Source organism: Mirounga leonina, unplaced genomic scaffold (genome assembly GCF_011800145.1).
Source record: "Mirounga leonina isolate KUSES-001 unplaced genomic scaffold, KU_Mleo_1.0 Mir_95, whole genome shotgun sequence".
Taxonomy (NCBI): domain Eukaryota; kingdom Metazoa; phylum Chordata; class Mammalia; order Carnivora; family Phocidae; genus Mirounga; species Mirounga leonina.
The window spans coordinates 12629577-12655423 of record NW_023270865.1 but is presented as its reverse complement, the minus strand read 5'-3'; the positions used below and the strand labels follow the sequence as shown (position 1 = coordinate 12655423).

The following is a 25847-nucleotide window of genomic DNA, read 5'->3' as shown; positions in this document are numbered from 1 at the left end:
GAGAGTGCCCTTGAGGGACAAGGTTCTGAGAGGGCTGGGAGCAGTCGCCGGGCAGCGGCGGTTACAGTGCCCAGGGCTCGCGCCCCTTTTCCTGACCCCTGCTCAGCCGGCTCCAGCGAGCCCAGGGCACCAGCCTGCGCCCTCCAACTCCCACGCGGGTCTTGGGTTCGACCATCCCGGCCCCACCCAGCCCGGCGCCGCCGCATCCCACTTGCCTTCCCAGTAACGGTTTCTGGACCCATGGCCTCAGACCCCTCCCCCCTCTCCAGACTCCCTAGAGCCGCAGTGCCGCGCCGTTTGGAGAGGGGCAGTCCGCCCCGGAACCGACGTGAGCTGCTCCGGGGCGGGGTCCGTGGAGGTGGCTCGGGGATCTCCCCTCCCTGAATTCCCGCCCGAGGTCTCCGCACCCCGGCCAGGGTTCGCACCCGCCGCCTCCACACCCCCCTCACCCGGAACCCCCCCCCCCCCCCCCCCCCCCCCCCCCCCCCCCCCCCCCCCCGCGGCGCGGCTCTCACGCGCAGCCGAATTCGGCGCCGCCTCCATCAGAGCCGAGCCGGCGGCTCCGCGGAGCTGCCGCCTCTGCCGCCGCCGCGGGGCCCTCCGCGTCCCCTCCCCGTCCCGCCCCCCAGCCCCTGGCGCCCGGGTCCCCCTTCCTACCCTCCTCCCTCCCTGCACTCCTCCCTCTGTCCTCCCGCCCACTCTGTTCTGCCTTCGGCTACTGCCCGATCCCGGCCCGCCAGCTGGGCTGGCAGGAGGGCGGCGGCGGCACCACCATGAGCTTTGAGGGCGGCCTCAGCGGCAGTCTGCGCCGCGGGGCGGAGAGTGGGGACACCGAGCCGCCCCCGTCGCCTCCCCCTCCGCCGCCGCCGCCGCCGGGAGAGCCGGCCTCGGTCCCCGTGCCCCCACGCTACCTGCCGCCGCTGCCCGCGCCGCTCGCGTCCCCCGAGCGCGCCGCGGGACCAGACGAGCCACCGACGGAGGTGGTCCCGCGGCGCCGGGGCGCGGACGAGCTGCCGCCGCCGCCGGCGCCCCTGCCGCCCGCCGGCCAGGAGGTGTCGGCGGCTGGCGACTCCGGGGAAGGTACGAGGCGCCTTCCGGAGGCGGCGGTCCCTGAGGCGGCGGCGGCGGCGGCGGGGAAGGGCGTCCCCGCGGAGCCTGAGGCCGGCGCGGGTGGGGAGGGCGAGCGGCGGGGCGCCGGCGACCAGCCCGAGACGCGCTCGGTGTGTAGCAGCCGCAGCAGCAGCAGCGGCGGTGGCGACCAGCGCGCCGGGCACCAGCACCAGCACCACCAGCCCATCTGCAAGATCTGCTTCCAGGGCGCGGAGCAGGTAAGGCCCTGGGGGACCTCGGAGCAGCTGGCCGTGGGCTCTGGTCGGGACTGGACCCGCTCCTGCCCCGGTGGATCGACCTTTCAGCACCACGGACAGCACTCGCCTCCCACTTGCTCGCCACCCGCTGGTCTGGTCCGGCCCACTGAGTGGCTGCTACTGTGTTCCCTTTTCCCTTGCTGTGAAGGCAGATGAAAATGTCCCGGTGCGAATGCAGGGTTTAATTTGATCTACACTTATTTTTTTTCCCTACCTGGTTTTGCAGTTACGCATTCCTCAGGTGCTTTAAAGATCATGCCCTAAGTATCTCTTTTGTGAATTGCTAAATGGATTTTAGAAACAAACCTATGTCCCCTTTCTACAAATGTATCCTGAGGCAGATAGTCTTAGAATACAAACTGGGGGTGAGTCATGCCAAAACCAAAAAGGGCAGGGTCTTTACATATTGCAAGTTATGTTGACTTAATCTCACTGATGTGAAGAGCGTGTTATAGTTTTTACAAGAGAAATAGGAAATGTACTTTGACCTTGTGAAAGAAAGCCTATTTAGCTAACAAGGTATTTTGTATTTTGTTAGAAACATAAATTAAAAACTCCATTAGAGGTACATGCAAACTTGTAAGAGAGTAATCATGGAGACAACAGGATAACCTATCTCTTACAAAATGTGTGGTCTGAGAAAACATTAGGTTTAATATTTTTAAAGGTGAGGAAATTGCATTAGAATATGCAGGCTTTCAGGAATATAGTGCCCTAAGTCAATATTTATGATGCTACATTTAGAAAAAAATAAAAGCATAATGCTACTGCAAGCTACTTTCTGGGATGCCATGCATTTCTTCTTTAGCGATGATTAAGAATAACTGCAGAGGAAATCCATCTGACCATCCACTTAAAAGTTATTAAAGAGATTTCATAGTACAGCTTTCCCTCAAGGGTATTGGGAGCTATATCTTGCAGACATTTTGTATGTTGGTAGAACATTTATGTCATAACTCTCAGCAATACCTTTGAAATAGTTTTAAGACTTCAGTTTCATTCCCATCAGAGGTATAAAAATTTAATTTTATTTTCTCGGAGAGTTTGATGCTTGTATCCTTCTGGGTAAATGGCTTTGAAAGAAAAGAAAGCAAGTGTTAGTTTTTTTGTTTTTTTGTTTTTTTGTTTTTAAATAGAGACACGAGCATAAATACTCACATGGGCTGTGTTCTTTTCAGGGGGAATTGTTAAACCCCTGCCGCTGTGATGGGTCAGTTCGGTATACGCATCAGCTGTGCCTGCTGAAGTGGATCAGCGAGAGGGGTTCCTGGACCTGTGAGCTCTGCTGTTACAGATACCATGTCATAGCCATTAAAATGAAACAGCCTTGCCAGGTAAACATCCATGACATTTTTTTTTTACCCTGAAATGATTTTGCTAACCATGTGTGCACTTGAGTTCAGTTACTACTAAGGATATTTACATATGCTACTTACAAACATTTTATGCAAATAAAATAAAGCCAAGATTTAGAATTTGTTGAGTTGTGCTTGGAGAAATCTGTGACATTTTTATCTGAGAAACTAAAGAGACATTTTGTTCAAGTGGTTTCTTTTATTAGTTTGTTGCTTTTTGATAAACTTATGCCCATCTTTGTTTCTAAAAGGGCAAGTTATACTTCAATTAAACTAGTTATTAATTAGAAATATTACACAATTTATTTTAATAATATTCTTGTTAATTATGCATTGAAGCCCAGGATGGGCTCTGTTAATGGGAGAAGACACATGCAAGTAAAGTGAACTTTATTAGTCTGGAAACTTCAGTTAAATCTATTAGTTTTAATCTGAAAACTTTTTTCACTTAACTAGGCTCTTTTTCATGTGATGCATTTGGAAGATTTGGCTACTTCCATTTGCTGTGTTCAACTTACGTAGTGGATGCAGAAGTATTTCCAACAGTTACTCTCAATAATACCACTGAAATTGTGTGTATTCTTAAACTTTTTGTGTATAATCACATAAAACACAATACCCATAACCCTACAAATGCCCTTGGAAAAATAGGCTTTGGTTTTTTCATGGTGAAACTGATTCAGATTCTTTGAATAGACTGGTGGGATGTAAAATTCAAAATATTAAGAATGACATATTAAAGCAGAATAGTGTATACTTGATGAGATCTGGTAGTGACGTGGGGCTGAAGTTAAGCAGACATAAAAGAGTAGGTTCAAAACAGAGATGAAGTATGCAGTAGAAGGAAGAGGGGGAAGGGGATCGAAAAGTTAGGAGGGGAAGAAAGTCATAAAATCTAGTGTCCCTTGTTTCTGTTTAAATCAACCAATGTAGTTTGCATTGAGCAGTATAAAATAGGTGAAACTGTTAGGGATTGCAGAGGGAACCTGGAAGCTGAATTACTACTGCATTAATAATTTAAATTTCATAGATTTTAATTTATGCATCCTTTGTATGGTTTGCAATTAATTTGCATCACTGATAGTCATCATTTAAAGCATGATTAGCAGGCATGAGAAGAAAATGTGGATTTTTTCAAGTTGACCAAAGGCTTATAAATAATTTGGAGAGAAGAAGAATAACTAATGTGGATAAGTGATGCTATCATGCTGAAGACAGGCACAAACCTGACCCGTGTTCCCAGAACCTCTAATTGATTGAACTACCTGGATATCAATTTATGGATCTATCATAGTTGTCCTGAAAAACAGATGGAATAATGTCTAGATATAAGGATAAGAGTAGTATCATTGGATGTACAATAATTCTATGACTAGAAACATGGGGAGATGAAAAAAGGGGAATTTGGAACTCCAGTGAAAAGTCCCATGAGAAGCATTATGGCCAGATGTTCAAGAGCTCAAATAGAATGCTAAGTATTTCAGAAACTTATGGCTACCATATATTAACTCATGTGGGATGATTCATTTTGAAGTAAACAGAAATAGGTCTTTGATATAATTTTAAAATAGAGAAGAGACAAAGAGCTGGGGCAAAAAGTACTGTTTACTAATTCTATAGCAAAATGAATTGATTGCTACTATATTTTGCTTCATTCATAAAACAAATCATTCAATATCATTTTAACAAAAGCAGTTCCCCAAAGTGTGTGTATGATATGACCAAAAAATTTTTAAAAATACCCAAACCCCAAAACTAACCCAGTGTTTACTAATACACTAGAATTAATTTTATTATGACATATGCAAATACTACCCTGATCTGTAAGGTGACCTGTTTGTTAGAGTGAATTAGAAAATAATATTCAGAAACAAAGTTGATATGAGTGTGATGATGATAGCTTAGATCATGCCCAAGAAAGTAACTTTCCAGGACTGTGTTATATGTATAAAAAACTCAGTACTCCTAATGAGTGGAAATCAGTTATAAGTTTCCTACAGTGTGGATTCTTCTACCTAGGAGCAATTTATTCTCAGATAAAGTTATATTAATTGCCTGACATTTCTGTTATGGATCACCTACAAACTGAGCATTTACTCTGATTTTTGGTTTTCTCCCTTGCTGTTGTGAGGCCGATCAGATGTCACATTTATCACATTCATGCTTTTATGACCTGGCAGAAATCCATTTCTTCATGGTATAGGATCCAACAGGAAGTATGTTTTGGCAACCCCCCCCCCATCACTTTCCCTATCCCTCTGTCCTAAGTATAGAGACCTCCATAGCTGTGAGTGGGTGGTTCCTTGGATGTAGAATAGAAGAGAGAATAAATAATTAATAGAGAATATTTGCTGAATACTTACTCTGTGCCAGGCACTGTTCTAAGTGCTTTACATATGCTGATACTGATGTTTAATCTCCATAACAAACCTGTGAGGTAGGGAATAGAATGATCACTATTTTACACAAATGGAAACTGAGACAGATACAGAAAAGTTACCTAATTTCTACTGGGTACGTATCTAGTCAAGGACAAGGCCAGGATTCAAGTTTAGTCAGTCTGGCTCTGAGGTCCATGGTCTTAGCCTCCATGCCCATATTAGAAAGTGTTCTCAATTCCATCATAGCCATTTCTGGGCCTATCATGGCCCTTTGTCCTGTGCAAAGCTGAGTCACTCAGGAACTGGTTTTAGCCTGGGTCTCTAAGATGGTCTAGAAAGTTTTTGACTATTTATTGTTGTGTAACAAACCCTCTCAAATACTTAGTAGTTTGAACAACAATCAGTTAAGATCTCTTCAGAGCCTGGGTTGATTGAGGTCAGCTGGAAGGTTCCTCTCCATATGTGGTGTCAGCCGGGAGCCATCGCCATCCAGAGGTTTGACTAGGATGCTCCAATCCAGGATGGCTCACTCATATGACTTGTTCTTGGTGCTGGCTGTTGGCTGGAAGGCAGCTGGGGCTGTCAGTTGGGGCCTCAGTTCTCTTTCCATATGACTAGGAGTTTTCACAGTATGCTGGTTGAGGTCCAAGTGCTGGGATCTCTTAAGGCCCAATCTTGGAGGTAACACAGTTTCATGTATGCTGTATTCTCTTGATTAAAGGAAGTCACAGGACCAGCCCACATTCAAGAGAAGGGAAAATAGACTTCACCTTTGGAGTCTGTCCTTTGAAAGAGAGTGGCTGTCTTTAATTCACAATAGGAGATAGCTTCTAAAAATAGCTCTATCTACCTACCCTGGTCTCTGTATTAAGTACTTGTTAAGCCCAGATAGTTCACCAAGCACCACCGTAACTTCCCTCCCAGCACTCAGAAATAAAGAAAGCTTTAAAAAAAATGTATGGAGTGATGCTTGATGCATACCCTCAAGCACTTTCAGAAGTGATTACTACCATGAGGTACTTCCTGGTACTCAGGGGGATATGGAGACAAAGAAGGGAAAGGAGCAGCTAACCAGGAAACAGGTGTGTGTGTGTGTTGGGGGGGCCTCGTGCTGCAAAGAGTCTAAAACTTTAGTTTTACTTGTTTTTCTCTTTAATATTAGTGGCCTTTGAAAACTTGGGTCTAAAACTCCCCATTCCTTTGGATTTTAGTGATGTTCAGCAACATGACCCAGTAGAAAACTGATATATCCTCTAAACATACTTAAATCTTAATCGCTGTGTCATTAGCAGTAGGAGTTAATTAAGACATTCCAAGTAATTAACATGCATTTACCCTCCTACCTACTTGCAGAATCTATTTTATTGATTAACATATTCAGGATGGTGCACTAATAATATTTCAAGAGTAAAAGCTAATTCTGTTTTGAATCTCATAGTATGGTATAAAATTAGTGGAATCTAAGAATATATAAGATCAAATTTATCTTGAGATGTTGGTGACATTAACTAATTAAGCTATATTCAGGTTTATGAATGCTTTCTGTACTTGTTCAAGAAATATAGATGTTTGAAGAGATAACATTTATTTGGTAATATATTGTATGGGAAACTTAATAAGACTTGTTATAAAAGACAGCGCACTGCCTAAGCAGAAAAATACACTGTAAATGGAAGGTGCTCCCTGTATTACCTTGCACAACTTACTTAACTCTTTGTGCCTCATTAGCTCATTTTTAAAAAGTGATCTCTGAACTCAGCATCGGGCTGGAACGGGTGACTCTGAGATCAAGAGTCTGAGGCTCTACCGACTGAGCCAGCCAGGCGCCCCTCAGTTAACTCATCTTTAAAAAATCATAAGGGCACCTATTCTATCCACTATTTTGAGGACTAAATACATAATATATGTAAAGTGGTTAGTGTCGTGCCCAGCACATAGTAGGTGCCACTTTAATGTTGGCTCTGATTATTATTACTTGTTCATTCAACTAACAGTTGGGGACCTTCAGTGGTTCATGGATCCCTGTTGTGTCCTTCAATCTCTTGTCACCAATGTGAAGTTAAGGACTTCTTTTTCCAGATCATTCTTTTTCCCTGGATGTTTAACCACTGCGCCTCCCCGCCCCCGCACCGCCCGCTTTTTCTGGGAGAGTCCATCTCAGTGTCTGAACAAATTTGCTTTCGTAAATAATGAAAGAATCAGCATTTAAAAAACTCAGGGGTGTAATGCAATATGACGATCTCAGCACACAAGAGCATGCGTACTCTCCAGATATCCCTCCCCACGGGTCTTAATCAGAGTTATGAGATGCTTCCACAGGTAGCCAAGCACAGAGCAGTGCTGCTCAGCTTCTCAGGCATCATTCCTTTACACTTGGGAAATCCCTCTGCTGGGTGGGATGTGTGCAAGTGGGAGGAGGTTGGAGAAGCCCCCAGAGATCCCTGGGAGGGCGATGCTGTAGAAACACAGATAGTTGGCAGAGCATCGGTCAGAGTGAATAGTGGCTTCCATCAGCTTTCCTTCTTCCTCCCTTATGTAGAGTACCAAAGGAAAGGACTAGGAAGGATCTTCCTTGGACGGCATTGAGAGTTGCCTGTGGGCCATATACCTTTGTGAGTATTAGGCCCCTGGACGTTTTTCCTAGCCTCTCACATTTTTATCAGCATTCCCCTTATGGCTTTTCCTTTCAACACCTACAGTGTGCTGTGTGCAACAGGTCTTCTCATAGCAGGAAGAATGATGGGAAGGTCTTCTGAGAGGGAGAACAACTTGGGAGTGTTTTTCATTTTTATCCAAATTCTTAAAACCCTGCGGCTCACTCATCATGACAGTTTTGAGTTAGAGAGGAAGTTGGCACCAAGTAGGCTCCTCAGGGCTCATATTCTGGACCTTATTTGTAAAGTGTTTATAGAACTTTAACTTCTTGGGGACCCTGGAGTCATTATTTCCCTAAATGGGGCTGTGGCATGAAAGGGGCGGACTACCTTCAGAAGTGATGTAGTCATTCTCACGATATAGCTGATGCACTAGGAGAAGTTGGCAAGTTATTCTAGAAAATCGACTGTGATTCTGAAAATGTAATAAGAAAACATCAGAGCATGAACTTTAGCAGTATTGTGTGCTGTCATTTGAAATACTTCAAGGCATTTGCATTTTATAGCTTAAAAATGTCTGCATGCGTACAACCTGGTTGGCGTGGTGAGCCTCCCCCTTTTTTTCCTAACTGTTGCTCTTACTAACATTCTCTGTAGGTTTGCTAGCAAATGGCAAGCTGAGGAGAAGCTTTTCATTACCGTGCCTGAACAACTGAGAAACAACATTAAAATGTAATATTTAAATGCATATGTTGGGATATTTTATAGGTAATTAAAAATGTCAAAATAAAGAACACATCATGAGGCAATTTGCTCACCTTTGAAATTATTTTTGTTTCATTTGCTTACTAATTCTCAAAACACATGAATCTTCATTTTACTCACTAGAACAGATTAATGATTCTCTGCTGAATAAAATATGTAAATTACACTTTGTGTACTTATAAGCCATCTTACTTATTGTATAGGCCACATGTACTGGGATTTTACAATTTGTCTCAAGGCAAATTCTGTTCTGAGATGGTAGTAAAAAGAGATGGAGTCTTTAGGCATTGTGTGCGGGTGTGGGCTTCTACCCTTTATTGAAAGAGGATTGGGGATGGTGTTGCCCAGATGGGTGATACTCTTCAAAACTGTCTTCTACACACATTTGCTTTGGTACATTCCCTCCCTCTTTTAAAGTATATTTCCACTTTGATACCTTTCTCTTCTTTACTTTCTTGGCCCCCCACCCAGCTGCCTGTAGAAGAAAGAACCCCCACCCTCACCCCCCGCTGGGGTGGAGCTTGGGCAGACTTTTTGGTCAAAGTAATTTATGGTGGCAAGAAAATTTGGGAGTGGTTGGGTAGAGGAACCTTGCTATGGCTCCAGAATGTCTTCACCTGATGATATTTATCTTGTTATATAAACCAGAGGTTAGAACATCTGTTCTATAAAGGGCCAGAGAGTAAATATTTTAGGCTTTGAGGGCCTAAAATATTATAGTTACTGTCCTAGCATGAAAGCAGTCAGAAACATTGTATGAAGGAATGAGTGTGTCTGTGTTCCAGTAAGTCTTCGCTTGTAGGCCCTGAAATTTGAATTTCATGTAACCTTAATGTGTCGGGAAAGCATATCTTCCTTTTGTCTCCCCCCCCAACCCCAGCCATTTAAAATTTAAAAACTTGTGGGCAACACAAAAAGAGGTGTTGAGCTGGATTGGACCCAAATGGATTTGGCAAAAGTTTGCCAACCCCTGATTTACACAAATTGAGTATCGATATGGACATAGGTGTTTTCTGACCTCTTAGAAAATGAAAGGGGCGAAGTGTCCCAAAATTTGTATGTGTTTCTTTGTAATTTTGAGTGAAATCATCATAAACCTATATCATTCAGGAAATGGTGGCACTATAATTCCATAACAAAATGCTATTAACTTCTTAATACTAAATATTAAAACCATTGTTTTTTCCAAACCGTTTCTTGGTTGTATCAGACTCAAACTCTCCATTTCCAGGAGCAGATTTAGTTAAGTTAGAAGCAGAAGGGAGAGACATCCCAGAATAAGCCCTCAGCGTCCCTGGACTAGGCCACCATCTCATCTCCTTGAGTTGTAGAATGCATTTTAGAGAGGGTTCGCAGATCCATTCCTAAAGCAAGTCCTTCCAGGCTATCCGCAACCCAGCAGCTATGCTTAGAATACCCCCTTGTGAATGTCTTAAAATAATATTTAGTTTGATTGGGGTTTCCAAGCTTGCCTTCTAGGAGGGCAAGCTGATGGGAAGGGTTTTAGAACAAATTTCCTAACACAGCTCAACATAGCTTAGGAAAACTTCTCTTTCTTGGTCACTCTGTGGTCATTCAGTGAATACTTGTGGAATGAATGAATGAATGAATGAATGCATAAGCGAATGTCTTTTAAGATGAACAGAACCATGGGGGTCATGTTCATCTTCATGCAGTGAGAATATGTCTTAAGGAAAACAAGTTGCACTCATTGCTCACACGTCAGCCATCTACTGGCTGTTAGTTCTCCTCTTGTTCTTAAATTGCTCTTCTAATAATTCTGTTCTCAGTGTGCTAGGGCAAAGTTTGTTCACTTCTTCAGACCACAGGAAAAAGCCTTAAGAGTAATAGAGGGATCTAGTTTTAAAACCTAAAATTAAAAAAAAAAAAAAGGTTCCAGAGAGATATGTCTGCTCTTTTCACAAAATAAAATGTCATGAAAAGAGACTCTGTGCATGTGGAATTACCCATGTGGGACACGCGTGCTCTCTTGAGGTTGTCACTGGTTGAAGAATTTCTTTTTTTCTTTTTTTTTTAAGATTATCTATCTATCTATTTATTTATTTATTTATTTATTTGAGACAGAATGAGAGACAGAGAGCATGAGAGGGAGGAGGGTCAGAGGGAGAAGCAGACTCCCTGCCGAGCAGGGAGCCCGATGCGGGACTCGATCCCGGGACTCCAGGATCATGACCTGAGCCGAAGGCAGTCGCTTAACCAACTGAGCCACCCAGGTGCCCATGGTTGAGGAATTTCATCTAGGGTTTGTTCTAAGAATTTGAATAATTTGTTGGAAATTTTGCTGTATGATCATGGGTATAGACGAGCTGCTAAGAATGTCTACTTGGTAGAACTTTTTTGGTGTGGAATCTGTCACCTGACAGAAAACAAGGTGACTTTTTTTTTTGACAAAATGTCTGTACAGTTGTAATATAACTTCAAATGTGCTGTTCCACCGGTGATAACAATATTCCAGCACAGGGAGATGTAGCAAGGGAACAGACTATTTCTTCCTTGCTCATTTCCTGCTTGGCATGTGGCTTTGCTGTGATGTGACTGATAAACTTGGCTTCCTTCTATTTTCGGACCTTGTCAGGGTAGAATGTGGTATGACTGAGGGCAAAGCATGTGTGCTTCTGACCCTTCGGAGCAGCGGGGGGGGGGGGGGGGCGGCGGAGGGGGACCGACAGGAGATGGTCGCCTGCAATTACAAGTAAATGGATGGTAGACTCAGAGGTCTCTCCAGGAAAAACTGCACTGTGGCTTGTGCTTTCTTTATCCTTGGATATTTGACAGCATCATCCCTGTGAGCATAACTTCTAATTCAACAGCTGTTCTACAAGATTTAGCCAAATGGATGTCCCTTGTAGGTAGAGGTGGATGGCCTCAGCAGGAAGCAGTCACGTGGGAAGACATGACAGAAACCTGGAAGCATTTCTATATAGGCAAAGTCAATAAGAGAATTTACTGAGGAGACATTTCTTATTCCATCCTTCCTTTTAGGTGTGGTATGCTCTGGAAACTACTGTCTAAAAGCCATGCTCTCTCTCCGGTTTTTATCTCTTCAAGACAGTTCACTTTGATAACACTTGGGCAGTGTATCCTTATCATAGTAATGACATAGAGTGTCATTGCCTTAATATGCCTTTTGATTTTGTTTCTCATTTTGGTATGCTAATTATGTGCAAGTGGCCAAAGCTTAATTTGGGCACAGGGGGCCCTCCCATATGCATCTAGCTCTAATTACAGGAACCCTCTGGGCACTCCTTTGTTATATATGGACATGCACTTGTGCCTTGACGTTCATTTGTGTCACGACTCTGAGTTACAATATAGTTCAAATAAACAAGGAACTATTTCAAGAAATGTATACAGGCTCACCTTGGTTTGTTCAGCCTGTTCAAAAAGATTTTTAGGAATAGTAACGTTTCTCACAAATATCAGAGAATTTTACTTATATTCTTGTGAAAGAATATTCCAGAATATTCCAGGAAATACTTTTGCTTTTTTCTCTCTCCTCACTGCCTCCCCCAGTATTAACTTTTTTTTTATGTTACATTTGCAATTTTTTTTACATGAATATGCATGTAAGCGGAATCTCTTTATTAGTTTAAAGAAAAAATAAAGAACTTAAAGAGTTTATAGTACAGTAGAACAGAGCATAGGGTTTACTAGCAATCTATTCAGCATTCAGTAAATACTTGTTTTATGGTCATTCCATCTTTTTCTTCCTTTTCTTGAAAACATTTTCCCTTATATTTAGTGGGAGCAAGTAGATGGGAGCTTGCCAGAGGAAGCTCCAGTCCTTTTAGAGAGGAAGGGTTATTGATCCTTACCCTTGTTGTATTCTCTAGGACCAAGCATGCCCAAGCTCAAACCTGGAAGTTGAAAGAAAATTTTGAATATAAAATCACCTTTTCATCCCTTCCGAAACTGTTTCCTTTACTTTTATGGTGGACTGTCAGTCCTACTGCTATAGCTTCTATTAAAGTCATTTTCAGATCTAGACAAGACTTGTCAGCAATTTGAGAAGTAGTATAAAGAAGTGAAAAAATGGGATGCCTGGGTGGCTCAGTTGTTAAGCATCTGCCTTCAGCTCAGGTCTGATCCCAGTGTCCTGGGAATCAAGTCCCACATCAGGCTCCTTGCTCAGCAGGGAGTCTGCATCTCCCGCTCCCTCTGCCCCTCCCCCTGCCCATGCTCTCTCTGTCTCTGTCAAATAAATAAATAAAATCTTAAAGTGAAAAAATGCTAAGCCAACAAGATAATAAGTAATTGTGCCAAAATTTGTTGGGTAGCTTTGGATGACACATGGTTCTTAGACTATGGAGGGAAAGGCTCTTGGGTATTGAGAACTTTTTGAGTAATTTGGTGAAACATGTACCAGTGGGTGACTCATCTCTGCCTCTTGCCTGCCTCTTCTCTCTGACCTGCACTTTACTGTTACAGAAGAGGAAATTTGAGATAGAATATGCTACTTTCATTTTGGACATGATTAAGCTCTACTACAGTAAACTTTAGGGGGAAAACACCAACCATTCCTTGAATTGCTCGTAGGGAAAATTTCAATGCTAAGTGATGATGAATGCGTGGAGATTATTAATATAACGGCATAGCGATGGATTAATATGTGTTTATTTTTGGTCTAGAAGATGATTTTACTTATGTCAGGGGTTAGCTTCAAAATATTCTATCTTTGTTATTTCCTATTAAGAATTATATAATCAATAGTTTTCTGTTGATTATTTTTTCATGCATCCAACAAATTAACCACTATTATGTAGCAGGCACTGTTCTGGGTCCTAGAGCTACAGAGTTAGGTAAACCTCTGCTTCTTATTTTAAATCCTTGATGATGAGGGATAGACCATAAATAAGTAAGCAAATAAATTTTAAAAACTAGGTAATTATAGATTATGTTAATACTTCTACTGGAAATAAACTGAGTGGTTAAAACAGGGCATGCTAGAATGAGCCTTGTGGTCCTGGATTAGAGTTGGAGACATCAGTATAAATTCATGTTTTGCTCAAGATAGATAAAAATATTTATAGATGTGTGCTTATGCATGGGTTAGTACACACACATCCATTTCCTAGCTCTGTCTGCTGAGAGTGCCTAATGGTAGTGACACTCCAGTAGTAATAAACCCACCTAGCATCAGATCTTGGTTCCAATACCATTTTCCAATAAAGGGAACCAGTCACATACAAAATGGTGTTCTTACACAAGATGAGGCTGGAGTCTCTTGTACCAGAAAGTAAAGAAGTGCTTGAAAAACAAAAGGATGGAGGCATAGCAAAGCAATATAAAGGCCAACCTGAAATGGCTAAATCTGGAATACTTTGAGCAATGGAATAAATAATGTAGTATTGGATTATAACTTAAACTATAATATAAACATCCATGAGTGCATACTGATATAAATAAATGATTGAATAAGTGAATGGGGGAGAAGAGACAAATCTCCCTGACTGAGCTAGCTTCTTTGTGAAGTTATCAATTTAGGGAGAGTATGATTCTGCATTCATGGTGATTATGTGCTAAGTGAGATTATGTGTATTTGTGCAGTTGTCCTCTCCCATAATCATGAAGAAACCGTGATTTTTCATTATCTTCTCTTTCCCCAATCACCTGAGACTTGGTGTGAGTAATTGAGGAGTTGTGGGACTCTGTGCTTTTCAAGTAAGTAGGGGAAACTTATTGCCATTCATAAATATTCAACTGCTTCTTCCAAGGTCTCCAGAGCCTCCCGAGTATGAGTTTGTGGACACAATTAGCTTTTGTAACTTTTAAGCCCCTCCTTTAAAAAACTTGTTACACATCTTCTAGAGGGGTTGAGAGTATATGAGGGTCAGTGTGATATAATAGAAAAAAGTGTGGACTTTAGCAATATGCAGACCAGGGTCCAAATTTTAGCTCAACCACTTACCAAGCTATGTGACCAGCAGTGATGTCATAGGTCTTAATTTCATCATGTTTTTGGGAAAGTTAAATCAAGTAACATTTTCAGAGTTCTTGGCATGTGATGGTGCTTTATTAATCCCAGACTTCTAACCTCGTTAGAACAAGAGTTGTAACACATACAATTCTGCCAGATTTTGTATTTGTTGTTTATTCATTCTTTAAGTAATACAACAAATATTTAATTACTAATTGACAGCACTGTTCCAGGACTAGGGATGAACAAAAGAGTAAACAAAAGAAATAAAATCCCTGCCTTCAGAGGGCATGCAATCCAGAGAGGGATAAATAAATAAACCTAAATAAAATAATTAGAAAATTAGTGATAAGTGCTAAAGAAAAAAATACTGGGCAAAGAAGGAGAGATATGAAATCTTGGGAAGGGATGGTTAAATTTTTAGGTAGGTTGGTCAGAGAAGGCTTACCAATCCATGATCTTTGACTTTGATTCTCAGAATTTTTTAATTTATGGCTTTCTAGAATTAGGGTATGTAAATGAGTATTCACTATGACTAATTTTCCCACTGAAACACATTTCATTCTGGGTTTCAGTTTTCTATGAACTGGCAAGGTCAATATTTATAGCCTATAGTTTTATAATTTGCATCAATATATTAAAAGCCTTGATAGTGGCCAATTTCCTAATCCATTGTAATATCCCAAATATCATGGTAAAGATTCAATATATTGGTTATTTAGGAACAGGGAAAAAGAGTACAATCAGATATTAAGAAAAGAAGGATAGTGAAGATGTATTTTAGAGTCACAGATGCTCAATTTGTTCTTCTTGAGTTATTCATTGTTCCATCTACAGAATTATCAAGGGGTTAGGATTTTAAAATAAAAACTGTGATATATGAGAAATTCAGCTATTTTGGATTATAATTATTTTTTAAAGTAATCTCTGTGCTCAATGTGGGACTCAAATTCAGGACCCCGAGATCAAGAGTCGTATGCATCACCCACTGAGCCAGCCAGGCACCTCTGTATTATAATTATTTTTAATAATGATTTTTATAAGTATAGTGATAATAAAATAAGTAAAAATGAATATTGGGCTGATTTTCTCCTGGTGTTGAAAAACATAAAATTTTTGAGGTGGATTATTTTAAAGAGAAGCTCCATCATCTCATTGAATATCATCTAGGAAACTTAGCTATTTGGAGAATGAATGTTTGAGGCTGTGATTTTCAAGGTAATATAATTGGGAGATACTGAACATGAGTTGGCCACTATGAAAGTCACACTTTGACTTAAAGAGGGGAAATGACTTTTTATGTTGCTTCTGGAGCTACAGAAGCTGACATCTGGGCTTCCAAAATCCATTTGGAATAAATGACTTCCATTAATCAGTGCAACGAGATGCTGCGCAGCCCCTTTTTTTAAATCTCTGCCATTGACAGATATATGAATATAAGGGAGTTTTGAAGGGTGAACACTCCTTCCGTCTCTTCAGAAAACTTTTAATAATATGGAGACATTTTGTTTGAGCTTATGGTACTTAGTCAACCAAAATGGAATAATCAGTTCCCCAAATTTGATGGGAAATGTCATCCATAACTTAACAACCCTTGGCTTTCAAAGGCCATAAGCAAAGTGGGTTACTAAGAATCCTTTATTCAGGAGAAAAATGATGGTCATTTCATGGGGAGTAAGATTTATATTTATCAACACATACAAGAGGGAAGATAGATCATGCTGAGGATAAATATTGTCCATGGAGTCCTTATCTGGGTTTCCTGAATTTGCTTGATGGCCTTTTGTAGTGGATGAATTTAGGTCATCTGTTAAAAGTTTAAAGTCTTTCAAAGTAAGTCAATTAGTGGCAGGTCTTGACGATTTATCTGAGCAAGTATCTAAGTATTGGTATCCCTTCAATTAGAGTTAGAAGAACTTCACTATGCAACTCTGCCCTCTAGTGTTTCCTGTCAACTCCAGTTATATTCTTGAAATGTGTCTCATGGTGCACAGAATTCCATCACGTTAGAGATGTTTCTCTACTTTTTGCATCTTGTTTGAAAATACATTTGGCCCAGGTTCCATTTAGTTAATTGACATCTGTTATTGTTCACCTGATTTGTTTCGAAAAAGGTGCCTGTTTTTCTATTTGATTCAATTTGATTAAATCAAACATTTCTGTTTTCTTTTTTTTACACTTTGCAATTTGGGGGAGTTAAAGTTTACTCTGTTCAGAGATTTTGGAATAGCCACTTTTTAAATGGTTTAAGAGTGTGAAGTATGTGAACTCAAGCAGAATGTTAAATCCATTTAAAGTGATTTTAGGGAGTGCATTCACATTTTGATTGCCCATTGACTATCTGGGCACAACAAGTTTAAATTGAAGATAATTATAGCACCTAGTGGTCTCTGCCAAAATATTTGCACTATATCGATAATTAAATATTTTATAGATATTTTTGTCAGCAAGACAAAAAAATCCTTTATCTGGATTCATAAATATTGGAGCAGTGTTGTTATTCGAAAAACAGTGATTGCATTTTGGCTTTTTTTTTGGTTTGGCTTTAGGTTTTTTTAAAGAGGGCCTTTTATTTTGCTTAGGTCAGCATTTTAAAAGAGTTTAGACGAGAAGCGGTTTTCTTGATGTAAAACTTATGAACTATATTTGAAAATGAGGTTTTTAATTACTACTGATTGTTTTACTAATGGCAAGTCATCTTGCTTGAGGGAGAAAATTTTTTCCAAGCAGCTTGAGTTCTTAGTTAACAACCAGAGGAACTGTAATTAAGCAGTAACTAGGCACTGACCATCTCCTGAGGTTCATCACTGGTGGGAGGGGATGTGGAGAATGAGTCTCTCTGGCTGGTTGTGAATCCCCAGGAAAGGCTCCGTTACCCTGGAAATAACTGGAAACAACAAAGAAACAGAGGAAGGGAAAAGGAGAGATAAGTAGAGTTTTCTTTTTCTAAATGGGAAATATAATTTTGGCTTAGAGATACAGGCATTTTAAGAGCACTAACAGTGAGCATTAGACAAATACTGTTTGGACTCACAGGCATGCGCTTTCCAGATCAAGGAGGCCACAACTACTCTTGTTTTGATGCGTAGAAAATATGACGTTATTAGTTACTGAAAATAAATGATGTGTAAATACTCATCACCAAAGAACTTGGTTGTAACACTGTCCTTGCCTCCTTGGCTGAGTAACTCTTTTATCAAATAGTCCATGAGAACATGGCAAAAGGTACAAGGAATGTAATGTTTGGTCAGGGAAAACCATTTCTACTGTGGTTTCCAAGCGTCTTTGGTGGGACTGGGGACTATAGGAATATGAAGCTTCCATTAGACGATGATGTGGCCATAATGTTCATTAAATGTATTTTATTTTATTTTATTTTATTTTTTTAAGATTTTATTTATTTATTTATTTGAGAGAGCGAGAATGAGAGAGAGTACATGAGATGGGGAAGGGTCAGAGGGAGAAGCAGGCTCCTCGCTGAGCAGGGAGCCCGATGCGGGACTCGATCCCGGGACTCCAGGATCATGACCTGAGCTGAAGGCAGTTGCTCAACCAACTGAGCCACCCAGGCGCCCCATTAAATGTATTTTAAATAGGGTTAAAGTGTGGGGGATTTTAAGTGAATAAATAAAGACATAAAATAAAAACAATATCTTTTACATAAAAGTGTACATATAGTACTTCTGCCTTATCAAAAATTGAAATGTATTTCTAGACCAAAATAAATTTCAGAGAATACTTAATAAGCCAAACATGTGCATATATTAGCATGGTTAATTTGCAGTTCAATATCTTGGTAGCTAGTGTATATTTTAGTTTGGACGGCTAGAAAAATATTCTTCATCAGATTTTGATACAGTAAGAAAAATAATTTATATTGCTTATTAAGTGCCTTTTTTCTCAGCTGCAAACCACAGGTACTAAATGGCAAACACAGTAAATTAAAATTGTTTTGCATGGTCAACAACATGTTTTCAGCCGTTAAACCTTGAGCAAATACTGAGCATATTAATTTTTGTGGCAATATTGCAGCAAAGGGTTGGTACACAATTGGGACATTTTTCAATAAAATAGCATAAAGTTTCATTGAGAGTAAGGAGAGAAATACTTACATTGATAATGTCTCCGCACTGCATGTTCTGCATTAAAGCCATGTCCTAGCAGCTCCATGCTCATAGAAGATTACTTCTTCTGTGAAAGGACTAAGAGAATATTGGCCACAGTTGAAGGCAGTTTTAGTTTGTCACTTGAAGACAAGGTCCTTACTGCAGATAAGGTGCTAACTCTACGTGGGTGCAGTTGTATGTTATAAAAAGTAACACAGAGCTCCTCATCAAGTGTGAGTCTGAGTTTGTCTAGCACTTCAGACGTGAGAGAGCTCACTTCTCATATGCTATTGGAGTCTGATAATGGACTTTCTTCTAGATGTCTGATCAGAACCAAACCGTGCCAGCAAAGTGACTATACCATAATGAAATGAAACAGTTATCCTCTTTTAACTTTTGTATAGTAAACCCATTCAGAACTCAGTACAATGAATATATTGCTTTATTGACCTCCAGACATTTAAGGATTAAAGCTGACTTGATTGCATAGCAAACAGCTATGGAAAGTGATGTAGATTAGACACGTGTTTACTTTAAGTGAATCTCAACATGTCATTTCCAGGACCGAAAGTATTTCTTAAGGATGGTTGAGAGTGATCTGGAGTAGGAGGTTAAGAGTATGTTTGGTCACCTCCCCGTGGACACACTTTCTCAGGCTGACCACGGCTGAACCTTGGAGGAGCCTGGGAAACAAGCACACGTGTTACAAAGTTTGTGTTGCTCCACAATGACTATTTCTAGAGATACTTCCTGATAATAGGAGCCGCCATTTTTCGAGCACTGGTGCATCAGGCACTTTTCCCAAAGTGCTTAAGAGGCATTGCCCCATGTCCTTCCCCAACTGCTGTGAGAATGAGCAGTCTAGAAAAATGTATCTTACTCTGAGATGCTTCAATTTAAGTTGTGCCAAGATTTACAGGATTGTCAGAACTAGAGTTCAGAATGACGATTTTAAAGATACTAGCTAGCCTTGAAAAAAGCATGGAAGATATTAGAGAAACCCTTTCAGGATTATATTTAAATCAGTTTGGGAAAAGAGAAAGAACGCTTCCCAATCAATGATCAGTGAGGGAGGCTGAATACTAGTTCACGAGCCACCACGCATCACTATGGGATTTGGGGTAAGTCTAAGGATTTACTAAACTGTTTTAAACTACACAAATAATTCAGGAAAATGTGATATTGTTAAAATGTATGTTAAAATTTAAATAATTCAGATAGGAAAGAAACCAGTAGAATAAAAACAGATAATCCCTCCTTTTATTTACCTCCTGGGCCCCACCCCCAATCCATTACCACAATCCTGGTGATCCCCTGTTAAGACTGTGTGTTACCTTCTAAGACTGTCTGAAGAATGCATTTACATATATATTCACATTCTGTGTATTTATAGTGTTTCTCTTTCCCTACTACCTGCCTTGTTCTGTAATTTCTTTCACTTGACAGTGTATTAGTACATATGACCCTTTATTATTTTTTAACCAATGTATATATTCTTCACAATGAATCTGACAAATTATTTAACAGTTTTCCTGTTGAGGGACATTTAGGTAGTTTATAAATTTTGACCGTAGTAGAAACGCTGCAGTGAACTCTGCACACATATTGAGTATATGGCTGTAGAGTCGAGTCAGATGTGGAAATGTTGGGTTATGGAATGTGTACCAATAAATTCTTGACAAATACTTCCAAACTGCCCACTGTCAGCACTATATGAATATGACTGTCCATCAGCATTGTAGGACAGTGGCCATTTCCCCTATTCTGACCAACATGGGAAATTACCAATTATTAATTATTAATAAATCAATTATTAATGTTGCATAAAAGTGGTATCTTGTTATTTTGATTTGCATTTCCCTGATTACTAGCGAGGTAGTTTATTGTTTATTGCCCACTGGTATTTCTCTGTGCTTGTGAATTATATATTCATATCCTTTGTTTTTATTGAGATCAAGCTTATTAATTTTAAAAATTTATATTTACATCATTAAAAATTTTTTCCCCTTTTTCTGGCCAGCTTGATCTGTCAATTTCTGTTATATAACTTACAATCTAATTGGGAGATAGGAATTAACAAATCATCCTGCCATTAATATTAGGCATTATCCTTGTGTTTCTGATTTCCAGCTTAATTGCCTTGTGACTAGAAAACATAGATGTTATAAATTCATTCTTTCAGTATTTGGTGATACTGAATTTTGGCCAAGTATGTGGTTAATTTTCACATTTGTTTCATGTGTGCTGGAAAAGAATGTGTTTTCTCCAGTTGTTGGATGTAGTTTCTCAGGTTTGATTGGATTGTCCAATAGGGCATGCTCCACCCCTTACAGAATTCTTTGAGCTCCTACCTAAGGTGAAACTAACAGATTTGATGGACATGGAGCTACAGAACGTTCCTTGTGTCACTTCCTAACCATGTCAGATAAGATCTGCTTTAGAAGCCAGTGGTGGATATCTAAACTATCTGAACCTCAGAAGAGAGAGGACTTTTTTTTTTCATAGAAGTGTCAGATAAGATGCTCCTGGGCTGTGAAGGTGCTCCATGTGCCAGAGTCCAAGCTCTTTCTCTGTTATTGTCCTGATATATGTGACCTCCATTCCCAAGTTCATCTTATTGCCCAAAATGGCTGCTTCACCTCCAGACATCACATCCATATGCCATACGGGAAGAAGGACAAAGAGAGGAAAGCACATCCGTCTAGAAATGTCTACAAATATCTAGAGGCCATTTCCCAGAAGGTGTGCATAGCACATCAGACTACATCCCATGAGCCATGGGATATATGGGCCACATGACTAACAATCATCATATTTAGCTTCAAGGCAAGCTAGGGAATGTGTGGTGTTCATTCTGGTCAGCCTGTGACCAACTGAATTTGGGGAATTTTTTTTTTTTTAACAAGAAAGGAATGAATAGGTACTGAGCAACAGCTAACAGTCTCTGCCATAACCAGTTCTATCAGTGGTACATCCATCAGTTAATACTCAATTTATCAAATACAAGTGTCTTGAAGTGTAAAGAATACCACACTTCATTTTGTGTGCAATCTTTGCTAAAATGCTTAGACTTTCACCATTTCTGCATGCTAAAACACAACTTCTTAGGCGCCTCTCCGGCAGCGCCTGCTTGCATGTAGAGTGATGTTCATGTTCCCAACATGGTGGTGAAGTCTTATTCGAGCTAGCCGCATCTCAGCTACCAAACGTATGCCCACTTCCATGCTTCTGATAACCTGTGATCCTGCCAAAGAGTTACCCTTGTTTCTCCAGCACAAACCACGAGTCACATCTTAGTTCCTGAGCTGAAGACACTGTTTCTCACCTAGAAAAGCCCCTTCTCTATTTCCTAAGTGGAGAAGTTCCCTTTTGCTTTCCAAGTCTAATCTAAAAGCCACTTGTCTACCAAGTCATCTTCAAACACCCCAGCATGTGTGTAATCTTCTCTGCCTTGCAACTGCCACAGCACTTTATCTTTTCTGTGCATCCGTGATGGTGCACACATTTTTATCTTGGCGCTCGAGGGCAGGACCGGTACCCAAGTAAGTGTTCCATCCTCCACAGTGCCCAGCCATGTGTATAACACTGGACAGTCCATCAAGAAAGGAAATTAAGTGAATGACTGACTGCTTGTAAAATGTGTGCATTTAGTGTCATAATATTTATTTTATACAGTCTAAATTACCATATTACGTTAATGTAACTTACGCTCTGTGGGGTCCAAATGACATGGTTGCTACTTGATCATCGTAATAAGCTGAGAGATGTATTTAGTTTAAAGATAGCACAAGCAGCTGCAAGAGGCAGGAGAGGGCATGATACCACTTACCAGCACATCTTAATATTTTAATAGACTCATTCTTAGCCAAATAGAGGAAGCAGAATTTAGAAACAATGCCAGTTCCTGCCATTGGCTTCATCAGGGGGCACTTTATTCCATCAATTTTGGGAGGGAGTGATGAAACTTCTTGGGCTCCATTTGTGTCTCTGACTGAGGGTAAGAAATGGATCCCTGATTTTGCTGTGAGAGCTGTTTGTAGGCTGTCTTATCTTTTGGTCTTAATACCTATCTCGCCTCAATTGGGATTTCTTGGTATTCGACTGGATCCTGCCAGAATTTGGCTTAGTTTCTTTTAGATGAATTAATAAACAGGGCTTGATATTGTTTGTGACATGGCTCTTAATAAGACTGTTAGTATTCTTAGGCCATATATATACTCAGAATGTGTGTTTTAACTATGTTTTTCCATGCTGGTCCGGAAACTTGGAACAAATCTCAAGTTTAGACAAAAACTGAAAAATTTATCTGTTAGACAGATGGGTAGGCAAGTAGAAACTGTCTGACTCGCATCACACCCATCATAAGAACATTAATTACTATGTCTTTATCTTAATAAATTCAAAATGCATTTGGTAAGAATCATTTGTTTATAATAGAGCTGTGAGCAAAATAGAAATAAAAATATGAAGCTCAACTAAAAACCTCTTCATGCTTAATGACTAAGATACACAGCTGGCACCGTCTTATCTGAGGTTATTCTGGAAGTGCTAACTAATGCAGTTAGGAAAGAGAACCAAAAAATGGATAGGCATTGGTGCTTTTTCCTCATGGGCAACATCACCAAAGAATACCACTCTTTGCCTTCATCCAAAAATGACAACAACAAAAAACCCCAAGAAAGTCACTATTATTTTATTTGCATTCCTTTGGTTAGTGGGGAGATTAGGTGTCTTTTCATGTTTTATTGGCAATGTTAAGAGTGAGATATGAAATGTTTACTTGTGGCAATAACTGGAGACATGGGAGGAAGAATTCTAATTGACATTGGCTTTCAATAGCTTCCATCTCTTTCTCCCTCTCTCTTACACACACACACACACACACACACACAGAGGCTCTTAAGGCAAAGATGCAAGACTGTAGGCTGCCAGGTTTTTGTACTTCTAGGAGACAAAAGAATGAATCAGTCTCAAAGAGTGGGGTATGGTGGGGGAGTGGTTCTGGGAAAAGGATTTGGGGCCTATAAACTGATACTGTGTTTTTGGAGAGTGGTCTAGAAATGTTTATCTGAATATAAAATAAAATATGTTCAGCTCTTTGTCTTGGCAATCATACCTCAAGAGGTTTACTCTAAGGATATAATTATACAAGTCTGAAATGATGTGTGTCTGAGGATATTGGTTTCAGTCTTGTTTGTGACAGAGAAATATTGAAAAAGACCTAAATGATCATCCATAAGGGCTGGTGAATTGTTATGCAGTGGAGTACTATGAAGCCAATGAAATGTATTGACTTGGAAAAATTTCTGCAACCTATTGTTGAGGACCAAGAGCAGGTTATAGAACCTGTGTGTGTTCTACTTAGTGGTTCAATAGGTAGGTAGACCTATATCTATATATCTAAACATATCTGTGAATGTATAGAGAGAGCTAGAAAAAAATGCTAAAATATGGACATCGGTAATTAAAATCCAGCTGGGAAGATACTTGCCAAAAAGAGGCTGTTGTAGAGTAGTGAAGATATTTACAGTAACTCAAGGTCCCAGGGTTTCAGAGAAGGGAAAGATCAGCTTGGCAAGAGAGATCAAAGAGGGTCTCACACAGTGGGAAGCACTTGAGTTGATTCATTTACCAGAGTCAGAGTTTGATTGGCTGGAGAAGCAGGAGCAGCTTTATAGGGTAACAGCATTCTTCCTACAACGTTTGTGTGAAGCAATGAGGCTGACACTAGGAATCACGTGTAAGTTATAGCTCCCAGCCTGGAGGAGCTTATAGCCCACTGGAGAATAAAAGCACATAAATTACAGTCCCGTGTGGAAAACACATCTCTAAAGGCACTGTGGGAGTGCTAAAAATGGGTCCCTGCCTAAGCCTTGAGTGTGGTGAACAGGGGTAGATAGCAAGGGGCTGCATGAGGGAAGTTTCTAGAAGAGGTGAGCATGAGTTGAAATTCAGGATGAGTTAGCTCTGTGGAGAGTAAATAATACTGGAAGCAAGCATGAATGCTTACCTCAGACTTGACCATTACACTGATACAAAAGGCCGTGTCCAGCTCACTGACAGGTAGTGTGTTGAACCTGTTTGGAAATAGCACTACTTTTCTATTCACAGAGTCCGCGTGAGCTTCTCTGGCTTGCCCACGGAGGCCATTTAGCCTGTATGCTTAACCCCATGTATCAAGTTGCTTAGGTGAATTGTTTTCTGGGTCTGGGGAGGTGGGAGACATATTCCTCTTCATCTCCACTCTCTCCAGCTTTGTAACTGGTATGGATACAGGGCAGGGTGAAGAACTGGGGCCATATGCAATAGGAGGCACTGGGTCATGGGGCATATGTATAGATAGCTTTAGTAGAGACTACCGAAAAGTTTTCCAAGTGCTTGTACAATTGATACTCCCACCAAGAGTATGAGAGATCGCTTCCACATCCTCACTAGGAAGCATCCATGAGGTGAAAGGGCTCTTTCCTCATCTCAGTTTTCCTTGGCCTTTTCTCCTCATTTCACTTGGACCCTAGATCTTTAAAACAAGAAGTGCAAGGGACTTTCTGGAAAAACTCCACTTATGTTTCAAAAGAAAGCCCTGGAAGTTGAGGCCAGTCAGGGCTGGGGTGAGGCATGGACCAGCGCCGGGCTGCGGTAAGGAGGACACTGGGTGAGGAGATGGGAGGGGCCTGCTAGCAAGGTGCCTCAGTGACACGGCTGGGGAAGACTTGGTAGGGGGTGTGGGGAACAGGTCATGGAAGGATAGGACGCTTATTCCCTCTTCCCCAAACTCGCCATTGTGCACATGGTTTTGGATGAGGGTCAATACTGATTATAGTTGGAAGTTGGTGCCATGGGTAGGGAAAGGTGGCCAAATGTTAGTGAGTGTGTGTAGACCATTGAGGAAAGAAGGAAAGAGGAGAGGAAAATCCCATGTAGCCACTGAATTTGGTCGATTTCTGGGTAGCCATTCTTTTGTCAGGTGTATGGAAATCATCTAAACCTGGGATTATAAAATAGTGTTACATTTATGATGAGTTTGTATTTTTACTCAGTATATATGTATATGTGTGTGTGTTTATTTAATGATACAAGTTGGTTTTCTCTGATACAGGTATGGTACTCTGATTATTTATTAGATCTGCTGTTGATTGCATCTTCGCCCAGTTTTTCCTTAATATTTCCTGAAGTGTGCAATATAAAACAGGGGCAGAAGATGAGGAAAAACTTCCTTTATAGGCATTTGCTCATGGTCAAGGGTGCACATCGTGGTCTTGCAGGGGACATAGATGTTTTCTGGAATATGCAGTCTTGTAAACCATGAACCAGCTGTTCCTCCTTGGGTTCTGTAGCTTATTC

General features: G+C 40.7%; 1 protein-coding gene across 1 annotated transcript in view; it reads left to right on the top strand.

The window, feature by feature from the left end:
- Nucleotides 1-773: 773 nt before the first annotated feature.
- Nucleotides 774-25847, top strand: part of MARCHF11 (membrane associated ring-CH-type finger 11) — a 99749-nt gene continuing 74675 nt past the window's right edge. Inside the window, exons 1-2 of the mRNA XM_034998769.1 lie at nt 774-1328; nt 2546-2701. Coding sequence (XP_034854660.1) covers nt 774-1328; nt 2546-2701 — 711 coding nt within the window. The remainder of the gene's footprint in view (nt 1329-2545; nt 2702-25847) is intronic.